The 22,189-nt window shown below is 47.2% G+C and overlaps 2 protein-coding genes across 3 annotated transcripts in view; one reads left to right on the forward strand and one right to left on the reverse strand.

Moving 5' to 3' along the window:
- Positions 1–11,754, forward strand: part of atf6b (activating transcription factor 6 beta) — a 98,145-nt gene extending 86,391 nt beyond the window's left edge. For both annotated transcript variants that reach the window (XM_073033830.1, XM_073033839.1), the window contains exons 15-16: positions 2,257–2,341; positions 5,864–11,754. In XM_073033830.1, the coding sequence (XP_072889931.1) occupies positions 2,257–2,341; positions 5,864–6,126 (348 nt within the window). In that variant the 3' untranslated portion in view covers positions 6,127–11,754. The remainder of the gene's footprint in view (positions 1–2,256; positions 2,342–5,863) is intronic.
- Positions 11,755–15,766: 4,012 nt separating this feature from the next.
- Positions 15,767–22,189, reverse strand: part of LOC140719313 (uncharacterized) — a 47,885-nt gene continuing 41,462 nt past the window's right edge. The window contains exons 6-7 of the mRNA XM_073033865.1: positions 21,085–21,270; positions 15,767–17,610 (exon numbers count right to left, since the gene is read on the reverse strand). Of these exons, the coding sequence (XP_072889966.1) occupies positions 17,012–17,610; positions 21,085–21,270 (785 nt within the window). The 3' untranslated portion in view covers positions 15,767–17,011. The remainder of the gene's footprint in view (positions 17,611–21,084; positions 21,271–22,189) is intronic.

A 22,189-nucleotide genomic window follows, 5' to 3' on the forward strand; every position in this document is an offset into this window, starting at 1 on the left:
TCCATGGTCTTACCGATGCTGAGAGCCAGGCTGTTGCTGCAACACCACTCAACCAGCAGGTCTATCTTGCTCCTGTATGCCTCCTTGTCACCATCTGAAATTCTGCCGAGGATAGTCGTGTCATCGGCAAATTTATGGATGGCATTTGAGCTGTGCCTAGCCGTGGTTGTAGAGAGATGAGCTAAGCACTATCCTTGAGATGCACTAGTGTTGGTTGTCAGTTAGGAGCATATGTTATTTCCAACCTGCACAGACTGTGGTCGTCTGATAGATAGATAGATAGATAGATAGATAGATACTTTATTCATCCCCATGGGGAAATTCAACTTTTTTCCAATGTCCCATACACTTGTTGTAGCAAAACTAATTACATACAATACTTAACTCAGTAAAAAATATGATATACATCTAAATCACTATCTCAAAAAGCATTAATAATAGCTTTTAAAAAGTTCTTAAGTCCTGGCGGTAGAATTGTAAAGCCTAATGGCATTGGAAGATACGGAGACCCAGGTTTTGGAGCTTGTTGATTAGAATTGAGGGTATGATTGTGTTGAACACTGAGCTGTGATCAATAAACAGCGGCCTGATACACGTATTGCTATTGTCTGGGTAATCCAAGGATAAGTGGAGAGCCAGTGAGATTTTTTTGCTGTAGCCTTTGTGGCAATAGACAGTTTGCAGTGGGACGTTGAGCCAGCTCATCCTGGGCACTGCTATGATTGTCGCCCTTTTGAAACAGCTGGGAGCCTCTGACTACAGCAGAGAGAGATTGACAATGTCCTTTAACACACCGGCCATTTGCTTGGTACAGGTGTTCAGGGTACATCATCAGAGCCTGACTCCTCATGAGACTTCACCCTCTGAGACAGAGATCACAGCCTCACCAGGGATTCACACAGATGTAGTTTGATTCTTCCTTTCGAAGAGTGTATAAAAGGCATTGAACTCATCTGGGCGTAAAGCATCACGGCCATTCGTGATGTTAGGTTTTGCCTTGTAGGAAGTAACGGCCTGTAAACTCTGCCAGAGCTCACTTACATCTGATTCTGTCTCTAACTTCAATCGGATTTGCTTTTTTAACCCCTAAAATAGCCTTCCGAAGTTCTTACCTGGACTTGTTTAGTTCTGTATCAATAGTCTTGAATGCCACAGATCTAGCTTTCAGCAATGCTACAGATAGGAGTTTCTGTTGTCAAGGTGATCCAAGAGTGAGTGGAGAGCATCTGCTGTAGACCTATTGTGGCAAAAGGAGAACAGCAGTGGGTCCAGGTCCTTGTTTAGGGAAGCGTTGATTCTGACCGCGACCAAACTCTCAAAGCACTTCATTACAGTTGCAAATGTTAATGTGATTATAGCCATTGAATTATAGTTAATATAATAATTGATATATAGATACTTGAAATATAGCTACATCAGAATCAGGAATAATATCACTGGCATATAGTACTGTGCAAAAGTCTTCAGCACCCTAGATATTCTATTTGGTTTCAGATGGTATGGCCACTACAGAGCCCGGATCTCAACATCACTGAGGCTGTCTGGGATCACCTCGAGGGACAGAAAGAAGCAAGTGAGACAGTGAAAGTCAGCAGAAGAACTGTGGCAAGTTCTCCAAGATGCTTGGAACAGCCTAACTAGTCGATTGTCTTATAAAACTGCGTGACAGTGTATTATACCGAAGAGAATTGAAACAGTTTTAAAGGTCACACCAAACTTGATTTGATTTAGATTTTTTTTTTACGGATTTAGATTTTCTTTTACTGTTTGGTGCTTTTTTTTGGATAGTAAGAAACATTCAATTATTTTTTAAAGCAGTTTTGCTTCAAAGCGGATTTTTTTATCTGTGCTTAAGACTTTTGCACTGCATCGTATGTTGTGAAATGTGTTGTTTTGCAGCAGTAGTACAGTGCAATACATAAAAAAGCTAGAAATTACAGTAAGAAAATACATTTTAAAAATTAGATAAGTAATGCAAAAAGTGAACAAAAATTGGTTACTGAATTATCATTATCTTAGTGTTGAAGAAGCATAAAACATCATGTCGGTTCTCGTGGATTCTCCTGGACTCACTCTCTCTATTGGAAGCCTGCTGTGAGAATAAAGATCTCTATATTTCCCAGTTACAGCTTCCATCTAAGTTTTAGTTGTCCACAACATTTGTCACAACCTACCCAGCACATTCAGTGTCTTTGTGTGTTGTTTGTGTGATCAGGCGGTCTCTTGCATCCTCATTTTGTGCTCTTCTCTCTGCAGGACCATCTGCTGTTGCCTGCCATCAGTCACAACAAGACCAACCGGCCAAAGATGTCCCTGGTCATGCCAGCTATGCCAGTGAATGGTATGCATTTTGCCCTGCTCCAGACACCCCACCTTGTGCATCATTTTAAAGTGGAGCTGAATATCAGCTTATCTGTGGCTAATACGTGGTGAATATGGGTAATACGAGGGGCATAACTTGATTTCTATGAAAGGCTGGTTAGACCACACTTGAGTATCGTGTGGAGTATCGTGTTCAGTTCTGATTACCTCATTATAGGAAGGATATGTGGACACTTTAGAGAGGGTGCAGAGGAGATTTACCAGGATCCGAGAGCATGTCTTATAGGTTAAGGAATCTAAGGCTTTTCTCTTTGGAACAAGGGAGGATCTGACGTGACTTGATAGAGGTGTACAAGATGACGAGGCATAGATCGAGTGAACAGGCAGAGACGTTTTCCCAGGGTGGAAATCACCAATGCGATGATCATAATTGTACAGTGATTGGAGGAATGTGCAGGGGGATGTCAGAGGTAGTTTTTCTATACAGAGTGCTGGGTGTGTGGAATGTGCTGCTGATGGTGATGTTAGAGGCATTAGGGATATTTAAGAGACTCTCAGAAAGAAAAATGGAGGACTATGTAGGAGGGAAGAGTTAGATTGATCAGAATCAGGTTTAATATCACTGGCATATGACATGAAATTTGTTGACTTTGTTGCAGCAGGAATAGAGGGAAAACAGTGAATTACAGTGAGTACACACAGTTGCAAGAAAATGTTTGTGAACCCTTTGCAGTTACCTGATTTTCTGCATTATTCATAAAATGTGGTCTGATCTTCATCTCAGTCAGGATAATAAACAAACACAATCTGCCTAAACTAGTAACGCACAGACAATTGTACTACTCATCAATACTGAGCATACCACTTAAATAATCACAGTCTAGGTTCAAAAAGTATGTGAACCTCTGGGGTAATGCCTTCTACAAAAGCTATCTGGAATCAGGTGCTCCAATCAATGAGATGAGATTGGAGGTGTGGGTTGTAGAGGTGCCTGACACACAAAGTCGGGTTACTGACAGAGCCTGCTCGTCTCAAAAAATATCTGATTATGTATATGTACACTGTGCCTCAATCAAAACAGCTTCCAGAGGGCCTTGGAAGAAGAATTGTAGAGATGCATGAAGCTGCAAAAGGCTAGAAAAGCATTTCTAAAGACCCGAGTGATCATTAGTGTACAGTAAAAGAAATTGTCTCCAAATGGAGGAAACCCAGAACTGTTGCCACTCTCCCTGGGGATGGGCATCCTGCAAAGATCACACCAAGAGCACAACGTGCAATGCTGAAGGAGGTGAAAAAGAACCCAAGGGGAACAGCAAAAGATCTGCAGAAATCTCTAGAGCTTTCTAAAGTCTCTTTTCATGTGTCGACTGTAAGAAAAACACTGAACAAGAATGGTTTTCATGGAAGGACACCACTGAGGAAATCACTACCCTCCAATCAAAACGTTGCTGCTCATCTCAAGTTCACAAAAGACCACCTGGATGTTCCATGACACTTCTAGGACAATGGTCTGTGGACAGATGAGACAACAGTTGAAGTTTTTGGCAGAAATGCCACCTCTGTTTTGGAGGGAAAAGGGCACTGCACACCAACACTAAAACATTATCCCATTGTGAAGCACAGTGGAAGAAGCATCATGGTTTGGAGCTGCTTTGTTACCTCAGGGCCTGAACAGCTTGCAGTTATGAGAGCAATGAATTCAAAATTGTATCAAGACATTTTACAGAACAATGTCAGGGTATCGGTCTGTCACCTGAAGCTTAATAGAAGTTGGATGATGTAAGAAGACAATGATCCGAAACACAGGAGCAAATCAACAAAAGAATAGTTTAAAATGAAGAAAATTCACATTTTGGAATGATCAAGTCAGAGTTCAGACCTTAACCCTGGGAGGCTGTGGCATGAGCTGAAGAGGGCTGTTCATGCAAGGTATTCCAGAAATATTGACGAACTGAAACAACGGAGGATTGGTCTAAAGTTTCTCCTCACCGTCGTACAAGTCTGATCAGCAGCTACAGGAAACATTTGGTGGAGGTTATTGCTGCTAAAGGAGGTTCTACCAAAGAGGATCTCTTGCTTTCCTGGTACATCTGACAAATAAACTCTTCTCAGTCTTCATGCCGGGTAGAGGTATCAATTCTAACTGATTACAATTCAATTACAAACTCTGCCATCTTCTTCAGGGATGATGCCTGAGCCATGTCTAGTCAGGTGGTATTTATACCACTGTATTCTGTTCCTCCTGATTGATTAGTCCTCGTCTAATCAGGTTTCCACTCCCACCTTTTTTACAATCAAATTCCAGTTCTTATGCAGAGTGAGACCTTCGTCTTTTTTAAAATTATTTTATTACAAGTTATTACAAGTTTTATTACAGTGGCTTCCTTCGCCAGGCAGTCCCATAATCCATTGGCATGACACAGGAGTTTTGTGCTGTCAAAGTCATTGTGTTGAGAGTTTGGGAAATTAGTTCAGTCACAAAAGCTCGGTTGCTATTACAAAGTTCAGAGTAAATTTATTATCGAAGTGCATAGATGTCACCTTATACAACCCTGAGATTCTTTTTCTTGGGGCATACTCAGTAAATCCAAGAAACACAATAGAATCACTGAAAGGCCATGCACAACAGAATGGACAACCAACCAGTGTGCAAAATGCAGCAACCTGTACAGATATGAAAAGGAAAAAAATTATTATAATAAATAAGCAACAAATAGTACGAACGTGAGATAAAGAGTCCTTGAAAGTCTATCCATTGGTGTGGGAACTGTTCGTTGTTGGTGTGAGTGAAGTTGTTCTCTCTGGTTGAAGAGTCTGATAATTGAGGGGGTAATAACTGTTCCTGAACCTGGTGGTGTGAGTCCTGAGGCTCCTGTACCTCCTGCCTGATGCCAGCAGCGAGGGAAAGCGTGTTCTGGGTGGTGGGGGTCCCTGCTGTCCTACAAGATAAGGAGACATAAGAGCCGGCAGGTACTGGAATCTGCAGCAAGAAACAATCTGTCAGAGGAGGTCAGGCAGCCGTCTGGCCTAGAGAGCGTGACTTGTGAGGGTAGGTTGAGCGAGCCAGGGCTTTTCTCTTTGGAGAGAGGGAGGATGAGAGGTGACTTGATTGGGAGTACAAGATGATAAGAGATACAGATGGAGTGAACAGTCAAGAGACTTTTTTCCCCAGGGCTGAAATGGTTAATATAAGAGGCCATAATTTTAAAGTGATTGGAGGAAATTATAGGAGGGGACTGTCAGAGGTTTCTGTTTTACAGAGAGAGTGGTGAGTGTGTGGAACAAGCTGCCAGGGGTGGGAGTAGAGGCAGATACATTAAAGACATTTAAGAGACTCCAAGATAAGCACATGGATGACAGAAAAATGGAGGGTTATGTGGGAGGGAAGGGCTAAATTGATCTCAGAGTTGGTTAAAAGGTTGTGGGCCGAAGGGCCTGTGCTGTGTGAAGTGCTATGTTCTTTGATGATATGCCTGAGTTTTGAAAGTGTGCATTCTGTGTCTCTGATGGTATGGTAAATGTGCCCCCCACCCCCCTCCAGAGAGCCTGTACAACACTACGCAGGGTTACGAGGTGATGATGCAGATCGACTGTGAGGTGATGGATACCAAGATCATCCAGATTAAGAGCTCCTCGGTGCCGCCCTCCCTCCGCCAACCCCAGGACAACAGGACCAGCAACTTCCACTCCCACAGCGGAGCCAGCAGGTCACCCGGCCCGGGCGGGCTTCAGCCTCGTCCGCAGGCCGTCACTGCGCCGGGCAGCAAAGACTCTCTGTTCCTTTCCACAGAAGGCGAAGTGTAGTGGTGGAAGCCTCTGACTCTCCTTGAAGCAAACTTATACGGGAGGGGGGGGGCTTGAGGTTTTTTTCTTAGTTGCTTTCTTCCCTCACAGCCCCTGGCAACTCTACTTTCCGCTGCCTTTTATGGGCAGTAGTGGGTGCTGGGTGGATTGGATTGTGCTTGAAGGCTGAAAAGGGAAAGACCTTCTGGAGTTGGGGCCTCTCACTTCTGAACTGTGCCCAGCAGTGCCGCCTTGCCACTCGCAAGGCTGGTCCTTGTATGAACCCTGGGGGGGTGGGGTGGGGGGCAGTAAGACGAGCATTCCATCGACTTTGCACTGATTCCAGCTAATTCCATCGGCATTTGATTGTGAAGAATTCCTGCTTGGGGAAAAACAATTCCATGGGAAGAAAGCCCAGCACTGTTTTATTGGAAGTGAGGGAATTGACAGTTTTGGGAAATTTGTCATCCTGCCCCATTATGTATATTCAGTTCTGTGCACTGTACAGCAGTTGTGACCACATTGGTGTGGTTATCTGGCGAATACGTTGTATTCACAGGGTTGGGTTTCGGTTCACAGGGTTACAGAGTGGAACAGAAAAATACCAATGCAGTCCCCGCTCCCACACGCTTTGTAGAATTCCAAAGTACTGTGAGGTGACGGCTGGAATCGTCACTTGTGCACTTGCAAAGATTCCAAATTATGACACAGACCCAGCTGATCTGACACAGGAGAACTGGACAAGTTTACTGAGCTGATCTGCACAGCAAGAAGTCTGGTCAAATTACAGTGGATTCCCGTTCACTGGGACACAGCAGGACCAAGCACATTTTGTCCCAATTAGGCAGTCGCCCCAATTAACTGATGTCTCATGGAAATAGTTAAAAAGACAAACTACAGTTTAACTGAGTAACAAATTATGTATTTAGATGAAATACAGAACAAATCAGAACACTATCAATAGCACTACAGTACTACAAAAAACTGTATTAGTTCCTAATAGTTATCAACAGAGAAATTCATCCAGTGTACACTGCTGTGTTCTTTTGATTGAGTGTAAATGAACGAAATCAGTGCAGACACCTGGTTCAGATAATGGACTGCCTTCATACAATGCTTTCGATCAATGCATCCTCCAAATCTTCATTTTCATTGTAACATTCAAGATGATTGTTGATGCCTTCAAATTCTTCATAGTTCCTAACTTGTTGAAGTAGTGAAATTGTTTCATTTTCATTCCATGACTTTTCTGGCATCTCCAAGCGTGAATGCTTGAAACCACAGTGAGCAAAACTGTTCAGCAACAGTCTCCTGTCCCAGTTTGGTATCCCAAATGATTAGGCAGGGCGTGAAAGATTATGGAGAGCAGGTAAGAGAATGGGGGTGAGAGGGAAATGGATCAGCCATGATGAAATGGCAGAGCAGACTCGATGGGCTGAATGGTCTAATTCTGCTCCTATGTCTTATGGTCAAATAAACGCAGGGAAAAGTGGGTTATGTTCCTGATTAGTTTTTGTTCTTTAAGAATAGTCCCAAATAATCGGCTGCCCTGATTTTTATTAAAAAAGGCTGGCCCAATTAACTGGAATCCACTGTATTAAATTTTGTTAAGTATATCTGTCCAGGCACAGTGAACAAGTTCATATTAGTCCCAGTTTAATTGTCTCGAAATGTTTACTCACTTTCAGGAAGAATTCATAAAAACCTGTTGAAGTATGTTTGCAGTTTTGTGACTTTATGGAGCAAAGGATGGAGGTTTCACTGTCGACATATTTGACTTCTATCACGTAGACCTTCTGCTCTTTGGTTATTTGGTGGGTGTGTGTGTGCGCATTATCTTTTGTACAGCTCATGTTGTATTTTAATATTATGTTTTGTCTTTTAATTTCGAATCAAGAGCTCCTGAGTGCAGTGCTAAGTGTGGGGCAAAGCAGACCCACCCCTTCTCTTACAATAAGGTCACTAGCTGAGAATTGGACCTGTTCCATAGGGGTATCGTCAAAAGAGCTGGCACAGCCCATCTCTAAAAGACAAAGAAGGGAGAAAGACGAGCAGCGGTGTCCCTCCAAAGTGTAGAATCACTGCCAAGTCGCAATTTCACTCGAGTTACTAAAATCGAATTGTCAGTGAGCAGGGTGAATGTGTAACAAAAATGCCAACTTGTTAATTAGCCTTGCACTCTCTCTCTGTATATATGCCTAAATTTGTGATTTTTAAAAAAACTGTAATTTATTATTTAACCATGTTTCTTTGTGTGCCGTGTTCAGGCTTGGTTTTGCCCAGCTGAAGGATAGTCTGACCTAGAAATGTGCCAAGTCCCTCGTTCCCACATTAGCCCTTCCACTTCAAGTTCAGGTTTAGTATCATCTGACTCTACGGACCATATATACAAGCAAATGGAATGATGTTAATGTTCAGTAGTGTTTTGTAGTCATAGAAAAGACAAACAGGACAAGAAATTGATTGGAGCCAGAGTGGCTGCTGAGTCCAGGTGGGTTACCATCTTGTCCTCAATAGGAACCTCCCCCTGCCCTCACCATCTGTACTGCACTTAACCTTTCTTACCCCCCCTTCCCACAGACCACAGCCCCCTCCTCCCCACCACACTCCTCCCTCTTAGATCGTCTTGGCCGGCAGCAGACAGAAGTAATTTCCCACCTGAGCCCATTCACTCATCCAGTTACACTCACAAAGGACTGGAGGAATTCAGCAGCATCTATGGAGACGAGTAAACAGTCGACGTTTCATGCCGAGATCCTTCATCAGGATTGGATAGGACTGGCTTCTGCCACCTTCCTTTCCAGTCCTAATGAGGGGAGGGTCTCAGCCCGAAACATCGACCGTTTATTCCACTCCATAGATGCTGCCTGACCTACTGAGTTCCTCCAGCATTTTGTGTGTGTTGCTTTTGGTTTTTATCTGATTTCTGTAACCAAGACAATCTGTCTAAAACGGTGATCTGGAGAAGTGTTTATCAGGGAATGTAATCACTTGGTGCTTTTTTCGGTGGGTCCTTGTTTCTCTTTTAAGTATTCAGTACTATTTGGAATTTAATCTACAGGAAGTCCCACACTTGTCCTACCTGGGTGACTGGAGACGTGGGGGCTGTTCTCCTTCGAATGTGCGAAGTAGAGGATTGGGACATTCCAAATAAGGGGTGAGGCCCTTCTTAACAGGCAGTAAATCTTTAGCATTCTCTCTACCCCAGAGAGGCAACGTCTTAACGCTGATGCTGATAGATAGCTGAACTCAGAGTTGAAAGATTGGGGTATCTAGCAGGAAGTGGAGGCACAGCATCAGTTGTAATCTCCTTACTAAGACCATAAGACGTATAAGCAAATTAGGCCATTCAGCCCATTGAGTCTGCTCTACCATTCCATCATGGCTGATATATTATCTTGCTCAACCCTGTTCCCCTGCCTTCTCCCAGTACCTGACTAATTAAGAACCTATCCACCTCTGCTTTAAATATACCCAACAACTTGGCCTCCACAACTGTCTATGGCAATGAATTCTACAGACTCACCACCCTCTGGCTAAAGAAATTCCTCCTTATCTCTATTCTAAATGGGCGTGAGGCCGTGCCCTCTGCTCCCAAAGGAAGGCACTCCACATCCACTCTATCAAGGCCTTTCAGTATTTACATGGCAGAGCAGGCTTGGGGACCAAACGGCCATGTCGTGGTGTGGTGATCATTCTCCTGGTCTTCAGTAGGTAGCTCAGTATAACAGTCGAGGGAGGTGGATTAAAGTCCATCATGGTGCCTTTCGGACTGTTTCTGGTGGCTTTATGACCCACCCTTTGGAAATCTGACTGAACTCTGCTGTCGGGGCTCTCTGTGATGATTGTATGTTCGAGTAGGAATGACTACAGATCTCCACAATCATAGATAGATAGATAGATACTTTATTCATCCCCATGGGGAAATTCAACTTTTTTCCAATGTCCTATACACTTGTTGTAGCAAAACTAATTACATACAATACTTAACTCAGTAAAAAAATCTGATATGTATCTAAATCACTATCTCAAAAAGCATTAATAATAGCTTTTAAAAAGTTCTTAAGTCCTGGCGGTAGAATTGTAAAGCCTAATGGCATTGGGGAGTATTGACCTCTTCATCCTGTCTGATCCACCTTTCTCTGACACGAGTCTAAACCAGGCTCGCTCCTGACATGCCTGTTGCTGAATGAAAAAAGCAGAGTAATGACTCAACTGTAGCCCTTGAGCTCACTTTGAAGAAATGTTATTAATGCACTTAAACAAAACTTAAAACATAGAACATTACAGGCCTTTCAGCCCACAATATTCTGCTGTCCTTCCCCCCACCCCCCCCCCCCACATGGCCCTCCGTTTTTCTATCATCCATGTGCCTTTCTAAGGATCTAAATGTCCCTGATGTGTCTGCCTCCAACACCGCCCCAGCAGGCTGTTCCATACACTCCACGTAAAGAACACACCCCTGACATCCCCTCCCCACCCAATACTTTCCTCCTGTCACCTGAAAATCATACCCCCCTCATATTAGCCATTTCTGCCCTGGAAAAATTGTGGTTTTCCTTGTCCCCTACCCTCCCCAATCCACATGCCGGACAGTATTTATTGGCTCTTTTGAAAGCAGAGCTTAACAGCTTCTTGATAAGTCAGGGCCTCAAAGGTTACAGGGAGAAGGCTAAAGAGAGGAATAATAAATCAGCCATGGTGGAATAGCAGAGCAGGCTCGATGGGCTGAATGGCCTATTTCTGCTCCTATGTCTTATCTTGTAGTATTAGCTTGACACCCCCTGTGGAAGATTGTTTCCTTCTTTTCCCATTCCACCAGTTAACTCCTTCGATCATCTTTCGTCACCTGGGTCAGATCACCATATTGCTTTTCCCCGTTGGAAGGGATGAGGGGCCTGGAATGAATGAATGGTTCTTCCGCACCTTGCGGCGCATCAGGTGGCAACCTTGCCGTTTCTTTAGCATTTTGATGATCGACCCTCAACCCCGCACGGATGGAAAGCGTGCACAGAGCCAGCCAGAGGGCCACCTGTCTGGTGCAGCTGCCACCGGGCGCCAGCCATCCACGCGTGGACTGAGAGGAGAATAAATACCCAGTCTAGTCATAAACACAAGAGATTCTACAGATGCTGGAATCCAGACGAGCACATGCAAAATGCTGGAGGAATTCAGCAGGTCAGAATACGCAGTCGATGTTTCAGGTGTGACCCTTCTTCAGGACTCCACGGGTGCTGCCTGGCCTGCTGAGTTCCTCCAGCATTTAGTGTGTGTTCCCCCAGTCTCATTAGCTGATTTATTGGGCATGGAAATGCACATCTGGCCAGCTAAGTGGGACCGTGAGTCCTGTTCCTCACTCAGACCAGCCCTGAACAGAGGGCCATCCTGAAGTGTGACGAGTTTCCTGTGTCAGCATCCAGGAGCTCCCAGCAGCAAGATGCTCGGTGCTCTTTATACCAGTGGGTTTCAGTTGCCACTGAAGGTGGCGGACGGGGTTGCAGTGGGGTAAGTCTGTCGGTGAACGAAAGGTTGCCGTGACTGGCTGTTCCTGACTCTCTCTATGCAACAATCTGTTATGTTGAGATTTGATTTTTTTTATCTGCATTAAGTGTGTTTATTGTGTTGTTTGTAATAAAAGTGTTGGACAGATCTGTCTGGCTTCTCGATCCTCAATGTGCCTGGTTAGTGGAGAACACAGTGTCACCCAGTGAGACGACGTGTACCAGTGTGGGGAGATGGTGGCACTTACCCTTTGTCTTGGGGGAGTGAGTAGTGGGGGGAAGAGCGGAGTGTCGGGAGTGGTTCACTGGCTCTCGGGATGTGGGGAGAAGCTTTCCCAGTATCTGGGAGATTACAGAGTGCTCTACATGTATGCAGGGGCGTAGAGCATCAGAGTAGAGAAACACACCCTTCTGCCCCTTGCTGAGCTGTTATTCTGCACCCAGACCCATAGCCCTTCACCCTCCCAACTTCTCTTAAAATGTTGCAATCAAATCCACATTCACCACTCCCACTGGCTGCTTGTTCCACATTCTCTATCTTATGAGTCAAGTAGTTCCACTTAACCCATAACCTCTAGTTCTACTCTAACCTCAGTGGAAAAAATCTGCTTGCATTTACCCTATCAATACCCCTCATCAATTCTCCCATGCTCCAGGGAATAAAGACCTAAGCTATTCGACCACACTCTTCAGTGTGGTAACTCTGCTGGCTTGGCTTATGTACAGGGTTGAAGAGGCGTCTTCTGCATTGGAATGAGCTTTTCAAGACTTTCTTGCAGCCCCTGTGCAATGGGACTCCTTGTTTAAATGTAATTCACTTGGATTTTGTGCTTTATAGGGCCGAACCCCAGCTTCGACAGCTGTGGCACTGACCAGAGTCAGTCCCTCAGGTCCAACCCAGAACAGAGAGTCAACATCTTTGCCCTTTTTGATTTATTGTTAATTTTACGATACAGTGCAGTAACAGGCCCAGTCCAATGCGCCCACGCCACCCAGTTACACCTGGACGTCTTTCGAATGCCACGGGAGGAATGTAGATTCTCCTTACAGGCAGGTTTCCTCCCACATTCTGCAGGTTAAGGTTGGGGTTAGTGAGTTATGAGCATGCTATGTTGGCACTGGAAATGTAGTAACGTTTATGGGCTACCCCCAGCACATCCTTGGACCGTATCGGTCGTCAACACTCAACCACACATTTCACTGTCTTTTGATGTACATATGAAAAAATCTTTAATTGTTCATTTCCTCTGAGCCCCCTCTAGTCATCTTTTTCCTGTCAAGAGTTTACTCTACTTCCCTCTCAGTCACCACTTTGTTGACTAGGACACTTTCACATTGACACCACTCCCTCTACTGTTATGAATGACCTTCTCTGTTCCTCTGTGGTTTTAAGCACTAATGTTAAATAGCGCTGTCAGTCACTCATCCCTGGAACATCCGATGGATCTCCTGAACCTTTACCCTCATTCGTAGGGTAGGGTAGGGCATGGAAGTGGCTCAAAGTGATGCAGTGAAAGGGAATTGAAGGGGTATAGGGAGGAAAGGTTTAAACGGATCTTGGAGGAGGTTGAGACATCATGTGCCAAAGTGCCTGTGCTGTGTTCTACAGAAACCGATACTATTCCTGCACTTTGAACTTGTTGCCTCTGGAAAGATACTGATTAGAACAGACGTTCTGATTTCCCCATTGCAACATGTCAGTCCATGGCCTTCCCGACCGCCGTGAGGAGGTCACTCTCAGGCTGGAGGAGAAACGCATATTCCAGCTGGGTACCATCAATTTCTCCAGCTTTCAATAATTTATCCCTCTCCCTTCCCTCTTAGATTCCTCACTCTGTCCCTTCTCACCTGCCGATCACCTCTCCCTGGTCCCCTGCTCCTTTCCTTTCTCCCAAGGTCCACTGTCCTCTCCTGTCAAATTCCTCCTACAGCCCTTTGCCTCTTCCACAATTCTCACTCCATCTCCCCCCCCCCCCCCCCCCCCCGCTGGCTTCCAGCTTGTACTCTGACCTCTCCTCCATGTTCTTATTCTGGCACTTTCCAGTCCTGAAGAAGGGTCTTGACCTGAAACATCGACTGTTCGTTCATTTCCGTATACACTGCCTGACCTGCTGAGTTCCTCAAGCACTTTGGGTGGGTTTCCTTCAAAACCAACGTGGTTTAGGTTCAAAGCTGGGTGAGATCTGTGGAGAGAAATGTCATGCCCCTGGAAGTCTTAAATCTGTTCCTTTCTGCAGAATGTTGCCCGAGCTCACTCATTCAGCCCAGCACTGATGCTCGAATGTGGCTGATTTAAAGGTGAGCTTTGTTGGTCACATACAGTGTAATGTGTTGTTTGTGACAATGACCAGTCTGAGCTGGGGCAGCACACAAGAGTCGCCACGCCAAAGAGCGTGCCCGGAACTTCCCAATCTGGAATATGGGAGGAAACCAGAGCACCCGGAGGAAGCCCCAGCAGAGAATGTATAAACTCCTTACCAACAGCGCTGGAAATTGACCTGTGTCGCTGGCAGTGTAATCGCGTCACACTAACAGGTATGCTACTGTGCCAGCCACGAAAATCGAAACATTAAAACTGACAGTGAAGTATTTTGTTTGCATCAACACAATGCAAGGATGGGCAGAGTGTCAGCACACTTCCACTGCCAGCATAGCTCTCCGACCCTGCCGATACATCTTTGGAATGTGGGAGGTAACCCACACGGACATGGGGAGAATGGACAAAGTCCTTACAGGCAGCAGAGGGAATAAAAGCCCAATCGGCGATTAGCAGCACCGTAAAGCGTTGTTCTAACTGCGACCCTCTCAACCCCATTCTCCTACCTTCTCCTCATAGCCATTGACAGCCTGACTAATCGAGACCACTGTAAATATACTGAATGACTTGGTCTCCACTGTCATCTGTAGCAATTCCGCAGACTCACCAGTCACTGGCTAAAGAAACCTCCCCTTCCCTGTTCCAAACATTTTCCCAATGTTTATTGCCTTTATTTCAGAATCCAGTATTTTTGTTCTCAGCAATGATGGATACAAGGAGGGGAGGGTTGGGGCCAAGTCACTGGGGTCACCACGGCAGTGCAGCAGTCAGCGTAACACTGTTACTGCTCAGGGCCTTCCAGAGTCCGGAGTTCAATTCCAGCACCTTCTGTGAGGAGTCTCCGTCTCCTCCACGCGGAATGCGTGAGCTTCCCACCACACCAGGTAAGTTCATTGGTCTTTGTAAATTGTCCGTGGCTAGTTTAGGGTTAATTGGGTTTGTTGAGGGGGTGGGGTTGCTGGGAACGCGTGGCTGGAAGGGCCTGTTGAATGTTGCCAGTAACTGACCACTCAGACCTCTCCGGGGTACAGAATTCTGCCCCCGAGTGAAGAAAGCTCTCACCTTACTCCCGCCTGTACCACACTTCCAGAGGTCCTGTCCCACTGGCACTGGATACAATTCTGCTTCAACTCTGTCCAAACCCCTTGTGATTGTAAACAACTCTACTTTCCACTTTCGAAGGAGAACAGCCCCCAGCATCACCAGTCACTCTGGTGGGACAAGCGTGGGCCTTCCTCTAGATTAAACTACAATGTAGCACCGACATTTAAAAGAGAAACAAGAATTCAGCAAAAAAGCACAAAGTAATTTTTTTTCCCCCCCACAGAAAGAATACATGAAAGCACTTGTCATGCCATTTGCTCTCCATGATGGGCAGAACCACCTTGCTGGCCATTGGATATCACTGCTGATCTCATACAGTGTTTGGGGAGAGGTGGGTGGAGGGATATAAACATATTGAAGAGTATCTCGAGCCATCCCTGAGATAGGATTCTGCATTGCAGGTCAGGTGATGACCACTCTACCTTGGCTCCGTGTAGTCAGCCTCATTGCTCGGCTCTTTACCCACACAACTCGGCAATAATTTCCCCTTTGGTACCCCTGTGTACCCCCAGAATTCTCCAAAGCACTTGACTGTAGTTGATCCATAAACACAGATGCTGGAAATTCTGAGCAACACACACAAAAAGCTGGAGGAACTTAGCATCTTAGGCCAGGCAGCATCTATGGAGGAGAATAAACAGCCGAAAGGAAGGGGGAAGAAGATGAGGGGGTGAGGGGAAGGAAGGGGGAAGAAGATGAGGGGGTGAGGGGAAGGAAGGGGGAAGAAGATGAGGGGGTGAGGGAAAGGAAGGGGGAAGAAGATGAGGGGGTGAGGGAAAGGAAGGGGGAAGAAGATGAGGGGGTGAGGGGAAGGAAGGGGGAAGAAGATGAGGGGGTGAGGGGAAGGAAGGGGGAAGAAGATGAGGGGGTGAGGGGAAGGAAGGGGGAAGAAGATGGGGGGTGAGGGGAAGGAAGACAAGCTGGCAGGTGATAGAGACCATGTGAGGGGAGATGAAGTAAGGTGACATGTGGAAGAGGTAAAGGGCTGGAGAAGGAATCTGATAGGAGAGGAGAGTGGCCATGGGAGAAAGGGAAGGATGAGGGGAACCTGGGAGAGGTGATAGGCAGGTGAAGGGAAGAAAAGGACTGAGGGGATTAGGGAATAGGGACTGGAGGAGGAATGGAAAAGGAAGGGGAGCAAGACACAAAACCCCGGAGGAACTGAAATGTCGACAGTTAATTTCCCTCCACAGATACTTCTCATCAGGACCGTGCCACTTGCTGCCTGACCCGCTAAGTGTTTGGGTGTTGGACCAGCGTTGAAAATGGACGTCAGGTTTTACCTCCAATTTGAGGCACAGCACAGTCAGGCTGTCAGTCCCAGCTTCTCAATGAGCAGAGGCAAATGCAGGGGTGAGGGAATGGATAACTGCCACCATTGGGGTGTCCAGTGAGGAGCAGTTCCTCACGAGCTTGTCCGGACCATTCTGGGGCAGCTCACTGACCTATGGTCCCCACTGGACACTCATCTCTCACCTGTTGCCTGTGACTGCGGCCACGACCCGGTACACTGCTCCGACAGGAGGGCTGAACCAGGTGAGGGACGCCGGCAGGTCTCACGCCAGGCCCGGTGAGATAGGGACATCCCTGTCCTAGCACGAGAAGGCAGCTCCAGTGGGCCGGGTGAATGAGACCAACAGGGAGATCCAATGGCCAGGAATGCAGCTCTGCAAAGCTCCACAGAGAGCAAAGGGCAGGAGAAGGCACAGAAAAGTCATGGTCAGCCACAACAAACAAGCAAGCCACCAGTTGTTAGACTACTCGTACCCCTGGACCCAGGCCTCTGAGGTGGAGAGAGTGGAACTACCCCAGTGCAATGGCTTTTCAACTTCAAAAACTCTCCCACATTGGATCTGATGGACAACTGACCATCAGTTGGGGCAGAACTGAGGAGATGTGGATCCATAGGCTGGTCTGGGGTCTGGGCCGTTTGAAGTTCCGGCGCCCAGTTCAGAGAAGGAGCTGAGGGGCAGGATGCTGCAGATCAGAAGGTGAATCTGACACTGTAGGTGGCTTGGTATCCGTTGTCCCAAGTGTAGAGCAGCTTGTCTGCCGGGTTATAGTCCACCTGAGTCAGGAGAGAGTGCTCACTTTGGATCCTTAGCCCTGGGTTTGACTCAAAGCCCGTGTGGGTGTCAAACGCGTAGGTGACAGTGCCTTCCCCGTGCCCCAGGTCCATGGCGTACAGGACGCCACATATCAGGAAGGAGTTCCCGTAGGAAGCCCGTGTGACACGGGTTTTCCAGGTGGTCTCCTTCCTGGTGGTCAGGTCGATGGGGTCCAGCCGGCTGAGGACGAGGACCTCCTCGGGGAGGTAGCCATAGTCATTGGAGAAGTAAGTGACCCAAAGACCGCCCTCGTCCACTGTGAAATCCACCTCAGAGTAGCCCTTCCAGCCGGCCAGAGTGGACAGGCCGATGGTCAGGTCACCCAGCGAACCCCAGCTGGCGGCCGCCCGCTTCCGTAGGTCGTAGCGAATGATGCTGCGTGTGTACGCCTTGTGGTAGTAGAAGGAGCCGTTGTAAACAGCGTGGCCTGTCCCCATCCAGCTGTATGGGAGCTTGTAGGTGTTGAGCCAGCGACCTGCAACAAGAGGACGGCACAGTGGTGACAAGGGTATCAAACCCCCAGCCCCAGCCCATTCCTCCTGCTCTGTCCGGCCGACCGACCGCACGGAACAGGCCCAACGACACGCACTGCCCAGCAGTGGACCCGAGCCTAATGGCCGGTTACCCTGCTGACTGGTACAGCTTTGGACTGTGGGTAGACCCAGAGAAAATCCACGCATTCTACAGGGAGAACGTACAGGATTAACAAACTCCAATGGCTGAGCTGTAATAACGTTGCACTAACCGTGATCACCGATCGCGGTTCAATTCCCACCGCTGTCTGTGAGGAGCTTGTACGTTCTACCCGTGGGTTTCCTCCCGTAGGGGTCAGAGGAGTGACTTGTGAGCATGCCATGTTGATGCTTCGACTGTACTCTTCCCCGTAGACGCTCCCTGGCCTGCTGAGTTCCTCCAGCACTCTGTGCGGGTTGCTGACACTTCACTGCCTGTTCCGATGTTTCTAAGTACATCCAACAAGTAGTGTAACCTTTAATCTTTATACCTTTTGCAAGCTGCCCTTGCCTGCCCCCATCACTGAGTCAGCAGAGAGCTCCACAACAAGATGACTTCTTGGACAAATCAGGTTTTCTCCACGATGCCCCTTTCTCTTTCTCTAACCACCCAAATGCCAAAGGGAACAGCAGTCAATTTGCCCTCCCCGGTTTGGAGAACTTGTTATTGACCATATCTACATGTTGCTGGGCAACCCTGCTCCTTCACTGTCTCCAACTAATTGAGAGTCTTACCCTGCTGTAATTCTGGCCAATCTTCCCTGTTCCCTGTCCATTCAGGCAGATGAGAAGTGGGTTGGGATTATAAATTACACTGGAGGAACTCAGCAGGTCGGGCAGCATCCGTGGAAACGAGCAGTCAGCGTTTCAGTCCTGATAAAGGGTCTCGGCCTGAAACATTTCCACGGATGCTGCCCGACCTGCTGAGTTCCTCCAGCGTGTTGTGCGTGGGATTATAAATTGTTGGATTTCTCAGGCCAAGAGGGCTAGGGAGGCTCACAAACTGAGTATGCAGTATTCATACAACAGTACAGTGATTTTGTACCAACCCTTTACCCTACTCTAAGATCAATCTAACCCTTCCCTCCCATATAGCCCTCCATTTTTTTCATTCATTTGCCCATCTAAGAGTCTCTTTAATGTCCCCAATGTATCTGCCTGTACCACGTCTCCTGGAAGCACACTCCACACACTCACCACCCTCTGTGTTAAAGAAAAACACCTCTAATACCCCCCAATCACCTTAAAATTATTAGCCATTTCCACCCAGAGAAAAAGTTTGTCTATCCACTCGATCTATGTTTAACCAGTATTATGCTTTACATCTTTATCAAGTTAATGGCTCCCACCAACGGTATGAGCCCAGGTTCCGTTTCTCCCATGGTCCACTCTCTCCTCCTATCAGATTCCTCCCTCTTCAGCACTTTGCCTCTTCCACCTATCACCTCCCAGCTTCTTACTTCATTCCCCCCCCCTCCGCCTCACCCACCAGGCTTCACCTCTCACCTTCAAGCTATCCTCCTTCCCCCCCCCCCCCACCCACCCTCTTATTCTGGAATCTTCCCCCTTCCTTTCCAGTCCTGATGATGGGTCTCAGCCCAAAATATCAACTGGTTATTCCTCTCCGCAGATTCTGCCTGACCTGGTGAGTTCCTCCCGCATTACCCTCTCCCCACCCCACTCCCCTGTACTTTTCTGTGAACACCTCCAAGCTATGCCCCTGGCACTAGCCACTTCTGTCCTGAGAAAAAAAGAGAACACGAGAGATTTTTAACTATGAAGTAGATCAAAGCATATGGATTTAGTGCAGGAACATAGGATTGAGGTAAACGAGCCACGATCCTGTTGAATGGGGAAGCGGGCATCAGAGATCATGTTGCCTGCCTTCTGCCTCCATTTCTCATGCCTTTCTTGACATTTCCTGCACTCCACACATGGCCCACCTGATAGCAGAATGGCAGTAGAACTGTGATGGACTGAATGGTCTCCCACTTTCAGTCAGAGAGGTAGATATATCAAGTTGGCTGTACATATATACAGCCAAACATAACGTTCATCCAGACACAGCACATAAAACATAACATTACCATAAGTAAGTTCACCATGTATGTAGTGTGCAGCGCAGGTAAACAGCTCGTTGTCCCAGTGACAAGACCTCTGTAGAGGCACAGCCTGAGGGAGGGGGCTGTTACCCAGTCTGGAGTCCTAGACCTGATGCTCCTGTAGCTTCTTCCTGACGGTAGTGGGTCAAAGAGATTGTGGGATGGGTGGTAGGGATCCTCAACGATGTTTCATGCCCTTCGTCCACAACACTCCCGGTAAATGTCACAAATAGGGGAGGGAGACACCGGTGATCTTCCCAGTGGTATTTACTATCCCCTGTAGTCCGGTGCCTTGCAGCTCCTGTACGTACCACACAATGATGCAGCCAACGACGTGAAATTCAGACGTACATTTACTTACATTAAAACGAGCCGTGAAATGCACGGAGGGCCAGTACACACTAGGATGTGCTGGGGGCTGCCTGCAAGGATCACAGCACACTTCTGCTCCAGCGTAGCATAGTCAGAATTAACTGAGCTACATTCAGATTCTGTGATAGGAAGAATACATCACACCGGAGGCTCCTCTTCTACCGAATGAGGTGGTCTCTGAGTGTATGTCTGTGGTCTTCTGGTGCTGTAGCACATCCTCTTCAAGGTTCGACCTGTTGGGTGTTCAAAGATGCTCTTCTGCACACCACTGTTGTAACGTGTGGTTACCTGAGTTACTGTCAGCTTTCATTCTCCTCTGACCTCTCTCATTAACAAGGCGTTTTCACCCACAGAGCTGCCGCTCCCTGGATGTTGTTTGTATTTCACACCACTCTCTGTAAACTCTCGAGACTGTTGTGTGTGAAAATCCCATGAGATCAGCGGTTTCTGAGATACTCAAACCACCCCGTCTGGCACCAATAACCAGCCCACGGTCAAAGTCACTTACATCACATTTCTTCCCCATTCTGATGTATGGTCTGACCCTCTTGACCATGTCTGCATGCTTCTATGCATTGAGTTGCTGCCACGGGATTGGCTGATCAGATATCTGCATTAACGGGCAGGTGCCCAGATGTTCCTAATAAAGTGTATGTTCATAGTCAGGTCTCTGAAACTCCCCCACCCCCACCCGCTCACTGACGGACAAACTCTGGACCTTTCTTGTAGCCATTGTAGTTTACAGCTGGTCCAGCGTGTTTCCGGTAAGTGTTCGGCCCCTTCAACGGTGGCAGAGGTCATGGTGGTACACATCAGGGTAAATGCTCAGAGAAGCAGACTCAGATTCATTTACGTACATCGAAACGTACAGGGAAATACACCATCTGGGTTAACAAGGATGTGTGTGGGCCACACATTACGGCAGCAGCACAGCATGCCCACCGTGTATGGGGCAAACCTTACCCAGTTTGAAGTGCTCCAGGCTGCGAAACTCTGTCAGTGTGGTCCCAAAGAAATAGTTGGCGATGTAGACTCGCTCCTGGTGGACGACCGGATCTTTCATCCAGGCCCCTTGAGCCCGGCCGTAGCGATTGTGGGTGGTGGGGCCGCCAATCATCACCGGCGTTCCGACACAGCCATCTTCTCGGACTAGAACCCAGAGAGAGAGAGAGAGAGGGAGACAGTGTTCATGTCAACATGATCTCTTCCAGGTGCTGCGTTTTGGGAGACAAACCAGGGTAGGACTTCCTCAGTGAATGGTGGGGCACTGAGGAGTGCAGCAGAGCAGAGGGATCGGGGATCCATAATTCCTTCAAGGAGCTGTCTCGGGTAGATAGTGTCGTAAAGGGAGCTGTTGGCAGACTGCCCTTCAAAAATTAAAGTATCGACCACAGGGGGTGAGATGTTATGCTGAAGTTGTATAAGATGTTGGTGAAGCCAGATCTGGAATATTGTGTGCAGCTTTTGGTCACAGGAAAGATGTAAGTAAGGCTGAAAGAGTACAGAGAAATTCGCAAAGTGTTGCTGGGACTTGAGGACCTGAGTTATAGGGAAAGGCTGAACAGGTTCGGTCTTTATTCCCTAGAGCATAGGAGAATGAGGGGAGATTTGACCGAGGCATATAAAATTATGGAGGGTATGATTAGGATGAATGCAAGAAGGATTTTTCCACTAAAGTTGGACAAGACTAGAACTAGAGGTCATAGGTTAAAGGTGGAAGGTGAAATGTTTAAGGGGGACATGAGAGGGTACTTCTTCACTCAGAGGGTGGTGAGAGTGTGGAATGAGCTGCCAGTGGAAGTGGTGGATGGAGGGGGGGGGGGGTTTGACTGCAATTTTTAAGAGAAGTTTGGACAAGTACGTGGATACGGAAGGGGTATGGAGGGCTGTGGTCCAAGTGTGGGAAAGTGGGACTAGGTAGAATAACAGTTCAGCATGAACTAGATGGGCTGAAAGGCCTGTTTCTGTGTCTATGACTCAATTTGGAGTCCAGTTCTTTGGAATGATCAGCACATTCGGAAGGCAGCGAGGACAGAGTGTCTGCCACGTCCCTGAGCTGTCGTGGTGA

Source organism: Hemitrygon akajei, chromosome 2 (assembly GCF_048418815.1).
Source record: "Hemitrygon akajei chromosome 2, sHemAka1.3, whole genome shotgun sequence".
Taxonomy (NCBI): Eukaryota; Metazoa; Chordata; class Chondrichthyes; order Myliobatiformes; family Dasyatidae; genus Hemitrygon; species Hemitrygon akajei.